Source organism: Atractosteus spatula, chromosome 6 (genome assembly GCF_055471065.1).
Source record: "Atractosteus spatula isolate fAtrSpa1 chromosome 6, fAtrSpa1.hap1, whole genome shotgun sequence".
In the NCBI taxonomy this organism is placed as follows: domain Eukaryota; kingdom Metazoa; phylum Chordata; class Actinopteri; order Semionotiformes; family Lepisosteidae; genus Atractosteus; species Atractosteus spatula.
Window position 1 is genome coordinate 11,430,368 of NC_142711.1, and position 11,782 is coordinate 11,442,149.

Here is an 11,782-nt window from a genome sequence, read left to right on the forward strand (position 1 = left end):
ACTAATTAAAAGTTGTTTACATAGCTTATTGGCTGCACTAAATATACGTAATGGACACATAGAGGAAAATATTTGAATTACCAGATGAAGATTAATTACTGTCCCAAACACCAGTTAGTTCCCCATATTCCAATTTTTATAGTTCACGATAACCCCAATCGCCGGTGTTTTGTGTGCGTCATCATACGTCAGAAACACTTTTAAACATCTCTGCATGTGTCCCCCACTCCCCTTCTCGATAAGTATATAAATATTTACGACCCTTCTTCATCTTCAGTTTTAGTCCATTCAATTGTGCATAAACATTACCGACACTGCAAAGTGTGTGTGTCTTTCACATGACAGCTCTTCGTCTGGTTTTTACATAGAGAAGACGTCAGACAGTAAGATTTAGTAGTATTTTAGTTTAATTGCGGGTCATTTCTCTTACTAGATTTTCTCTAGAGGGATTGGCTGGCTCCTGTATAAATATTTGTTGCGCAGCTCAGTTGCTGTCAGTGCAGCTTGAAACTTCGAAAGGTCTGGCTGTCTGGCGCGCAAAGGAAAGGTAAGCGCTGAATAGTGCTACAGTATGTTAGCAACACAGGATGATTTATAAAAGCGTCTTTAAGGTTTTGGTTTTAAAAAAATGTATTTGCTTCCAAGAGCGTATTTTGCTTCACTTACTTTTACTGTTTTACTGTTTCAGTTACAGTGCAGTTGCAGTATATTGAGTGACTTAAAAGGATTAATACCATTGAATAATGTGTTTCAAAGAACTCTGATTTCACCCTAATTTTACTTTTTAAAAGGGTCGAAAACCTCAAATTTAACAGAACACTTGATCTTGGTTCGATTTTTATTATTGAATTCTGAGTAAACAGCGTTAAATAACAGGTCGCAGACCTGTTCCAAAACGGTGTTCACATTCAGGAAAACTTGGATGAAGCTCTTGCTAGTCTGCCGAGAAATCGTACAGATGCACGGCAGGCTGTTAGCGTTATCAGTGTCCTTAACTTTTTTCCTGTGTTTCCTTCTTTTCTTTTTTCCAGCCCATGGCGTTAACAGTAAAATGTTCCTGTTGGATGCTGGTTCTGAGTGTCTGTCTCATCCTGTCGGTAAAAGCTGAATGTGGCAAAGATTGTGCGTATTGCGCATACCACCTTCAAGAACACCAGGCAGAAATAAACGCTGTTGTAAGTAAACTTACCACAGGGATAACTGTTATTATTTAAAAAGTTGCCAACTGCAAAAGAAAACTGTCCTTCAAAATTGTACCCTTTGTACCCCTTTTTCTAACTGTGGTGCGCTGGAGGATGGGCATTGTAGTAGCAGTGATACTTTGTAGTTCCTCGGTATTTTTTCCTCCTGATGACGGTGAAAAGAATTAGAAAGTAACTCGATTTCGTGAATGCCGCTGTCTTGTTGACGTTTCTTAACATCAATTTCAAAGGCACATTTTAATGAGAAGTAGTTGAAACTATAACAAGACACGGGGGGGGGAAGCTGGCGATGAAAAAAAACAGTGCATTCGGAGTACTTCATGTTTCAGGACCAAGGGCAGCGTCGATCAAGCGTTCTCTGCTGATCAGTGTGGCGAGAATGGGTAGGGTTTTTACAAAAAAAAAAATGACCTCAATATTAATTGGATTAATTACAAAAATATAAAGCACTATCATGTAAAACTAGCAAAAAAAAAAAACCTCAGGTCCTTTTTCAAGTTCTGTTTCGAGAGATGTGTTTTATCCCGTGCTACAGCTTCAATTTGTTGCGCCTATCGAGTGTACTTAAACTTTTTTTCACACAACTACATATTCAGTCATTTAATAGCCGAATGGCAAACTGGAAGCGTCTAAGAGCTTCTGACGGCGGTCTGTATAAAGGTAAAAAAGCCGATAAAATATTTCTATGTATGTTTCATTTTACTGATGCTGATCTTATGCTGTATGGAGAATAAATGGTACTTTCTCAGCTCCGTTATAAAAGTGAGCATTGGTAACAGATGGACGGTCTTGCAATTCATAAACTGCTTCATAAAATATTTTAAATCTTTTCATGTTCGAGCACATTCCAATATGTTGTCAGTCAGTGTCTCTTTTATGTGTATGATGCTAAGCTTTCATTAAACGCTCGGAATTTTTCAACGTTTAATTTTCTATTAGATTGTTTAGATTTCAAAGATTTTTTGTTTTGCTTAAGATTTGCATCTTAAAGATCTATTATTTTTCAGTTGACTTTAATTGGAATTCACAGTTAGACCAGCTCTCAAAGGAATGCAAAGAAGTTCTATATAGGAGTGAAATTATAAAGACTTGACTGGAACAAATATAACAAGTATAAGACTTTTAAGTAATTTTAGTAATTTTATTTTTAATTTTATAAGACAACATGGCAGTACAGTGATCTTCCGCTTCTAGTAAATGACTAAAACAAAAATTGTAATAGGGTAGAATGTAAAAAAAAAATTCTAGGATATTTCTTACCACTAGATGGCCCTATATCATTAACAATAGGTTTTCGAGGTAATAAGGTTACGAACGTGAAATCCCTTTTTGAGTTTTCATTACGTGTTTTTAATGCTTTTCCGCGGTAAGCTTTACTGCTTCAAAAGTTCCCTTTTTCTTCATAAAAAGGTAGATGTGCACATAGTGAAAGGAAATTAAACCTATGAACGAAAGCAAAACAGAGAAATTTAAAATGTTTGTTTTTTCCTAATCTGTTACCTGTTTTCCCAATGTTTGTCTCAGTTTGTGTTATAACAAATGGGAAGACCTGCTGAGCTAATGCTGTTATTGTTCATGGTTTAAAACATGCTTCGTTTTGTGATATAACTAGTCTTCATGAAAATGTTAGGATCAGCCTGAATATTGATTGCAGAAACTCTATATTTGCAGGAGTTAATCTATACAGTATGTCTTATTAGGTGCAGGCTACCCCTGTGCAATCAATTAAGACATCTTTCTACAGCTTTTGGCTAAACATGTGAACAAGGGGAAAAAAACTGAGCAGGATTGCATTTTTTGTAACAGTTAAGAAAAAGGTTTCATAGAAAGATAGAACTCTCATGGATTTCAACAGAAATCGTACCCAACGGAAATAAAATATGATATTTGATCTTTGATATATGATATGCAAAGTTTTACAAAACAGAGCAGTCTGATTCCAATACTTGGATTGACACTATGGTGATTTGAGCAAGATCCTTAAGTATCGCATTCCCAATGTTTTTCCAGTCCGTTCCTCTCAGAGGGCCACCTTGTTCTATTACATTCCTAGGATTTTAATTGTATCATCAGTTTGAAGAGTGGCCAGATTGTCATTGCATGAACATGAAGCTAATCCGGGCACAGAAAAACATTGAACTCATCGCATTCAACTTTCATGGAAATTGTTTTATCAATATGTGTGCATTATGATTAAATGTTAGAAAATTTGAACTGGCAGCTGCTTAAATCGCAGTGGATTGGAGCTCATCTCACATTTTCACATGTGTGAAATCGATTCAATAATAGCACTTTAGGCATTTGATTATTTGCATTCATTCCCTGACAGCTTACCCAGAGGGCTGTGGGGGATTTGAAATGGCATTTATAAAAAAATGTACAGAAAATCCCAGGCACTGTTCCACCACTGGCCTGTTTAATAAATTGGCCACATGTTTAAGAACAGCTAATGCGGAGCAAAAACTGGCATCAGCAATGAAGTCTTGGGTGATTGCACACAACAATACTTTGTGCTTATGGGCTCTGGCACTACCTGAAATAAAAGCGTGTTTTTCACACTGTTTACAGTTTTAGGGAAAAAACTGCTTCAGAAATTTTGTAATAGTGCCCTGTGGTCGTAATTTCTCACAGCACTTTACAGTGAGAGAAAAAAAGTTAACAAGGAGAAGAGGTCACAATATTAGCATGATTAAAGACAAGGGTTTCGTTTGCAGAAGAAGATGCAAGGGGTAGACACAGAACAGATTAAGTAAAAGCCTTTCTGCAGATGAAGGCTTTGAGCCTGGGTGTGAAAGCATTCAGGGAAGCTGGCTCTCTGATATCCTTGGGGATAGAATTGCAGAATTCCATTCTTTGCGGCACAGCGGGAAACAGGCAAAAGTAGCAGAACCTGAGTTTAATTAACGGGAATGTAAATAAAGCCTGTATCGTTCATTCTGTTTACGTCTACGCTGACCTGATTTTCTTTCAGACCTGTACATTAGAATGCGAAGGGAGGCTGGCCCCTACCAAGTTCTGGGACCTGTGCCGAGACGTTCTGGCGGGGAAGAAGGCCGACGCGTCAACGGAGGCCGAACGCGTCGCCCTCGAGACTGACGACCAGGAGAACGACGACCACCAGCTGGCGAAGAAGTACGGCGGCTTCATGAAGCGCTACGGCGGCTTCATGAAGAAAACAGCCGAACTCTACAACCTGGAACCGGAGGACGAGAGCCGCAGCCGAGAAATTCTAGCCAAGAGGTACGGCGGATTTATGAAGAAAGACGCGGAGAGCGGAGTGGACACCGTCGGCCTTTTAAAGGAGATCTTGAACGGCGGTGGCAGAGAGACGGAGAGTCATGGAGACCGTGATGGCGAGACCATGAAAAGGTATGGAGGATTTATGAGAAGTGTCAGAAGAAGCCAGGACCTAGAAGATGGGATAAAAGAATTACAGAAAAGATATGGTGGCTTCATGAGAAGGGTCGGCAGACCTGAATGGAAAGAAGACCAAAAAAGGTATGGAGGATTTCTCAAAAGATCCAGGGAGGAAGATGGTGAATCTAACTCTGAAGACGTGCCAGATATGGAAAAGAGATACGGAGGATTTATGGGCTATTAGTTTCCAAATCAAAAGACTTTCTCACAAATCATACTTTATCGTTCTACTGTCTTGCTTGCGATGTACAGTTTTTTACTGTCGAAGGTTAAAGAAGATTTACAAGTTTATCTTTTCTCTTTCTGTCCATCGTGCACTGCAAACCACCGTTGATTGAAATAGATCCTTCCTCTCCCGTGCTTTAAGATCAACGCAGTTTTCATTACATGTTACAAACTGGGTTGTCTCAGACCTGCACATTGTCTTTATTTTATCTGGTGCTTTCACAGTGTAACTTCAGCATATCAAAATATGTTAAGTTGTCCTTTTATTCCAGCACCATCTTTTTTATTTCCAGATCAGCAAACTGTGTAAGAAACGCTGTGATATTTCATTCTGTGGACTGTGTTAGTTTAAAATTTTAAATACAATGCGTTTTCTTCCCAAAAAAGCAATGTATTTTTCATTTCATGAGAGGGGTTGCAGTAGGTTACTGAAACAGATTTGTTCATATCCCTATGTGTATGTAGTTCTTGAAGCTTGAACTGTATTTTGTTATATGCTCTCTATTTTTTCATTTGAATCAAAACTGTACCTCCTACTGCTTAGCTTGTACAGATTATAATAAATTCATTTTAACTGCAGAATCAAACTTGTTTGTCATTAGTAATCACTCTTGGCATAAGCTCTTTGAAAAATCCTCAGTATCACAGACTGAAATTTCAGTTTATTAGAATGGCTTCCATTTTCAAATGAAGGTTTTATTTCCTTTTATGAGAGATACTGTATTCCATATGCTTTACAGTGAAACCTGCATGGAACAAAGCATTCAGCTGGGAGGTATCTCTTTGATAATAAATGCATAAGTTCCTTATACCTTGGCTTCACTGATCCAGACAAAAGGCTCAATATAGTCATTGCCACTTGAACAGCTTGTCGAAACTTAGAGTCGTAGTTGAACATTTCATTATACAATAACAGCCACAGCATAAGCACTTGATTTTAAATTAATCGGGACAATGGCGCATAGTCCAAAAGAAAATGTTTAGTAATTCCATATTAAAAACAATCTTGGTTTCAAATATGTGGCATATAGTCACAAATCAATGTTACATGTTACAAAAGGAAACTTTTCAACAATCCTGTCTGAAATTGTACAGCTTTATCTTTCACACCAGGAAAACCAAACACCTGTGAAATACAGTATGCATCACTGCAGCTCTGCTATGCTGCCATTTTATTCAATTGATTTTCTGTATTCTGGTCAATCCTGCAGTGTCTCTTGCTTCCTTTTGTAACACCTCTAATATTATTCTTTCAATTATCACATTTGACAAAAAAGTTGTGGTGCTTTCTTTTAAACTCTAAATTTCCTTACATCTTGTGTATGGTGTATAAACATTACATGATACAAAAATAATTTAGCACATACTGTCTAGATTTTAAATTGTCCATGTTAGCATCTTAGTATTTTGCTCTCGCATATCAAAGTGTAACCAAAACAAGACCTTTTGTTGCGTTTGGATCTTGACACGTCATCACAACTGAGTGATCATGATTTTCCAGACTTGTGACTGTTTGAACTGAAATGAGAAAACCACCCAACACCTATTTTTTGAAAGAAAGAAAAACAGAAATTCACATTGTAAAATGTAAATTTGTCAGACTGCAAACATGAAGTGCCTGATGCTACAAAAAAAATAAATAATTGCTTACACTTATATAGCACTTTTCTGGACACTCCACTCAAAGCGCTTCACAGGTAATGGTGACTCCCCTCCACCACCACCAATGTGCAGCCCCACCTGGATGATGCGACGGCAGCCATAGTGCGCCAGAACGCTCACCACACATCAGCTATCAGTGGGGAGGAGAACAGAGTGATGAAGCCAATTCATAGATGGGGATTATTAGGAGGCCATGACTTGTAAGGGCCAAAGAAATATTTGGCCAGGACACCAGGGTTACACCCCTACTCTTTTTGAGAAACACCCTGGGATTTTTAATAACCACAGAGAGTCAGGACCTCATTTTTACATCTCATCCAAAGGACGGCAGCTGTTTACAATATAGTGTCCCCATCATTAGGACCCACATGGACCGCAGGGTGAGCGCCCCCCGCTGGCCCCACTAACACCACTTCCAGCAGCAACCTTAGTTTTTCCCAGGAGGTCTCCCATCCAGGTACTGACCAGGTTCTCAACCTGCTTAGCTTCAGTGGGCTGCTAGTTGTGAGTTGCAGAGTGATATGGCTGCTGGCCATATCAGATTAAAAAAATCCACTTTTATCTGCTTTTATTCTATTGAAAGCCAGAATTGTGAGGGGTTTATACATATGTAAATATGCCTATCTTGGAAAGTGCAATTCTGTTACTCAACATTGTTGCTTCTGCTCTGGCCTGCTCTGCCAATGGGACAGTGGCCGGTGCGAAAGCTCGAGAAGAGCACAATGCTGGCATTGCACTACAGAGCAGAGGCAATGCAAAGTGCTCTTCTGATGTCCCCAAGCAATGATTTGCTTAACTGTCATTCCCAAGGCTGTCCGCAATTGTCACGAAGAACCCACTGTTTTGGAACAAGATAAGAAATAAACTGTAAAAGCACACATGGAAACAAAAGTAAGAGCTCAGTTTATTCTTTTTTCACCTTTAACAAACATGAACAGCACATACATTTTCACCAAGGTGTACAAATGTCTTTCTGTGACATACTGAACACCTTACAATTGAGTCTCTTATTCAGTCATTACTTAATGCGCCACAGCTGTTCACCTCTGCAGAAACCTGTATAACCAGACAATAAGAATACAAAATCTATAAAAATGTACCTTTTAATGAAATATTTTACAATTTCAATCTGAAGACTATAAAACTGGGAATTTTAGACCTTTCTGAAAATGCAAATGTTTTTAAAGCAAGCATAGAAACAATACAATATATATTTACAAATATCCCAGTTCATTTCGAATGTAATGTACTCTACCTGCTGGGCTTATCCTCAAAAAACTTTCGTACATTCAATGAGACTATGGAAATTTGCATATTAGAAATGTAAGTAAAGAAAGGTATATCGTGCTTCCTTTTGCAACAAACTATAACATATTTCATAGGTAACATATACTGTATAGTTTGTACTGTTTGAACCATATAAAAAAAACTAAACCAAAATAAAAACTATCACAAACTGGCCATTTCACTTATAAGTAACTGTTCATTTATTACTCATAAATTTTTGTTTTATTAACTGAACAGGTTTTTTTGCTAATAGATCTCTCTGACATTTAATCTGATTAATGAAAACAGAGTATAGGACTATTTTATCATTTATGAATTACAATATCTCTATCTTGACAATTCATCTTGGGGTTTTTTTTAATTTCATTAATTAAAATGGATCATATTGTTTTTGTAATGGCAATCTGGTTCCTGAAGAAAATGCATTCACCGCACCAGCACTTTAAATATAACAAACAATAATTAACCACCTTATCATTGTACACTAACAGTCTTTGTCATTCTTTTCAATGATTGCAATCTCATTGTGCATTTTACACGGAATTTTAAATATGCAGTTTAAGCAGATCCTCCAGAGAAAGTAGAAGAATTTTATGTCACTACTAAAAAGCTCAGCATCTGCTGTGAGCAGAACTGTTAATTTGTAAATTTTAATCACTCTGTTGAAGAAGGATTTAAGTAACATCTGTACAGCACCCCACATTCCATTAGATTTAAGTCATAAATGAGCACTAATGTGCAATGCTGTTCCACTCATTATCATCCAGTGTGACAAATAAGAGCAGATACCTCTCAAAAGGGGCCGATTATTGTCACTGAAAGTTATTTTTTGGATTGGATAAGTAAGGCCTTTAATGGAGAAAAAAAGTAATACATCCTACAAAATTTACTTTGCGTGTGTTCTCCTGACTCAAAACCATAGGGATTTTGTTACTAAATAACATTACAGATCTAATTTTGAAGTTTTGACATGCTCTAATTAGTAATCGTTGCTAAGATTTGTGCATTTATGCATTTATGCTTTTTTCTTTACGAGTTGGTAATAATGCATGTCAGTAAATCTAATTGATCCTTGATCTGAAAATGTGTGTGTTAGCCTCTACTTTTTATGTGTTTGAAGTACATGAGCAAAAAAATGGTAATGATTTGACTCATGGCAGCAGGAGAGTGTCAAACCTAAAAATGTAAAAAAAATTCTGTTTGCAGTTTTGATATTTGGTTTTGTACCTCCTTTATTTTTGCTTTTATCTTGTTTTTTTCTTTTTTGTTTTTTCCCCTTTGCAAGAGCATAGATCTAACATGGTAACCCACAAAGTATTCTGACCTCTCCTTGACCTCTAACAAAACAGAAATAATCCACAAGACATTTAGTCATCCTCTTTTAAAACTATTGTCTGTATGTTATTCTTCATGAGAAATGATTTTAATGAATTTGTGATTGCATCTTTGGATGTACAGTAAGTCATCTACAGAATTACAAAACTCTTTGACATTCATATGAAATGATGCAGCTCTGTGTTCCTTATAAGCTATGGTATTCTCAAATCTGTTTCATAGGGATGCAGTTGTGTTGGAATTGTTGTTGTTTTACTGAAAAAATCAATTGTTCCACCTGTTCTCCAGTTGGCTGATTACTGTATGTTAACTGAAAGCTGCAAACCATGAAATCAGTCTTTTTTTGTTGGTGATTATCTTTACTGCCAAACTGTATATTTCAAACCAAGGTCCCTTGTGCCACATACAGTATAGCTTCTTATCCTTTGGTTTAATCTACAGTACATCCTGTATAACAAAGATTTGAAAGTAACTTGAAATCACACCTTAGTTGTCATGACAGAAGCAGCTAGAGCACATCATTACCATTATAAGCGCCATAACACTATTTTCATCAAATGTTTAGAAAAATATAACAAGATCGAGTCTGTTGTATTGCACATTTTGCTGTTGTCTGATGTGCACTTCTCAATGTCCTTTACTCGAAGTCAATGATCAGTCTTGAAAGCTGCAAATTTATATCATTATATTATTTAGAAAAAAATATGCAGTTCAAAATAAGTATTAACTTTTCTGATAATGTTGGTATGATTAAAGTATACAGTATATGTTTGTAACCTTTGCAGCCTTTGCAGGAATGCTGAGTATTTTTTTTAATACTTGCAATTTTCTGCTAGTCTGAACTTGTTTTCTTCATCTTGATGGGGAGCCATTGTGTCCTAAGGATCACACTCAAGAATTCAACAAAGCAGATGTCTTACATTGTCTACAACATGTTTTAAATATGTTTTAATATGTTTTAAAGATCCAAATGTCATACTCTTCTTACTTTCTAAAATAATTTCTATTCGTTTGTCTCTGGCTCACAGTTTTCATGTTTTTAAGAGTTTGCTTAAAGTTGTTTACAACACAGTTGTTTATAACTATGCATTGAATGGTGTAATATAATTGTAATTATATTGATTTTGATTATTATCAATTGAGTAGATGCACTTATCAAAGACAACTTACATTAAAAGGAGCTATAAAATATACTCAAAATACTTAAAACAGAGAAGCACAAGTTCCACTGAGCATACTACATAATAAAATGAACCACACCTGAAGAAGGCTTCACAGCCAAAACGTTGTGTTTTCTTCTTCTCTTTTCAGCATGGAATAAACCTATTACCTGTTCCTATATAATATAAATGATAAATTAAAGAGATTACAAGAATAATTGTGTGTTATGCTGTACATCACACAATGGAGAGGCACAGCCTGGAGAGGTGAGTGTTAAAAAGGCGTGAACAGGCGGTCAGATTTCATGTAGGCCTGACGTTTCATGGTGTCTTGTTCAAAAACCGAGATGAAGAGAAGGACCACGTAAGCACCCAGCATTAGATGATGAGAAGATGAGCGGGGACATAAGGAGAAATGAGGAGTTGGGGACAGAATAGGACATTGTGATGAAGGGAGTGGTAGGTTAATTAAAGCAAATGAAGAGGCATGAGGTTGCATGGGAGACAGGGAACGGAGAGCTTACAGTAAATTAGCTGCAGAGGTTGGCTTGTTGATATGGACGGGTCAGCTTAACGTTACAGGAGCCTACTCTACAGAGAACAGCTTGAAACCAGAGCGGACGGAAAATGATGTGCATTCACTGAGTGTTGTGTTTCAGTTTCTTCTTATTATTTTTTAGAAATGAAGGGGATTTGATGGTTTTACAAACAGCAATTCCGCAAAAATGTCAGAATTACATCCACAAACAGATGAAGAAATGATGTTGTGTTTGATAGGAGCAATAATACAATCCTTAATAGCTACACGTTAAAGGAGAAAAACCATAAATGCGGCTGTCACCATGAAAGACTTGTCCTAATTGTGTTTGACTGGGACCTTTTCTTTACCAGTGCATTTAAACGCACCAGTCATAACACTCCAATACTTAGGCATTTGCAGTTTGACAATGAATTCAGAAGGCAAAGCATCCCTAATAAATTGATAGTTTTTCCACTGAGTTCCACAAGGGTATCTTCCACAATTTCTACTAACTCCCATTGTTTGCTAGTTTACAACACGTTTTCGATTTGTGTACAAATAGAGAAATTTTTCTCTGCGTTTATTAAAACACACCTCCAGTTATACTTTAACCAATGGTAAGGTTTATTGATTTCATTGCATTATCATTGGTCAGACTCCGTGCCTGGAGAAAGGGTATTGACATTTCACATATATTTGTATTTCTTCTCACTTGTTTGCCAAGTGAAGTACAACCAGATAGGAAATCTTTTATCAGGCGAAGCTCGATTGCCCGTTTCCTTTCAGCTCATGGGGATAGCTCTTTAGTGGCCATTTTGTCTCAGATAAATCTGATCATTTTTTTCTTTCACTGCCTTAACAATAGTTTTTTTGTGTGTCCAATATTACATGAAAATCCTAAGAACAGTATTTTACAACTGTACATCAGTCTTTGTACTTACTGTACGTTTTCACCTTTGAATTCTCTCATTTTT

The 11,782-nt window shown here is 36.8% G+C and overlaps 1 protein-coding gene across 1 annotated transcript; it reads left to right on the top strand.

Moving 5' to 3' along the window:
* The first annotated feature begins 268 nt into the window (after positions 1–268).
* LOC148831814 (proenkephalin-A-like) lies at positions 269–5,423 on the top strand. The gene is made up of 3 exons (XM_088918087.1): positions 269–547; positions 1,032–1,175; positions 4,174–5,423. The coding sequence occupies exons 2-3, from the start codon at positions 1,035–1,037 to the stop codon at positions 4,801–4,803; spliced, it is 771 nt and encodes a 256-aa protein (XP_088774213.1). The 5' UTR covers positions 269–547; positions 1,032–1,034; the 3' UTR covers positions 4,804–5,423.
* Positions 5,424–11,782: the final 6,359 nt, after the last annotated feature.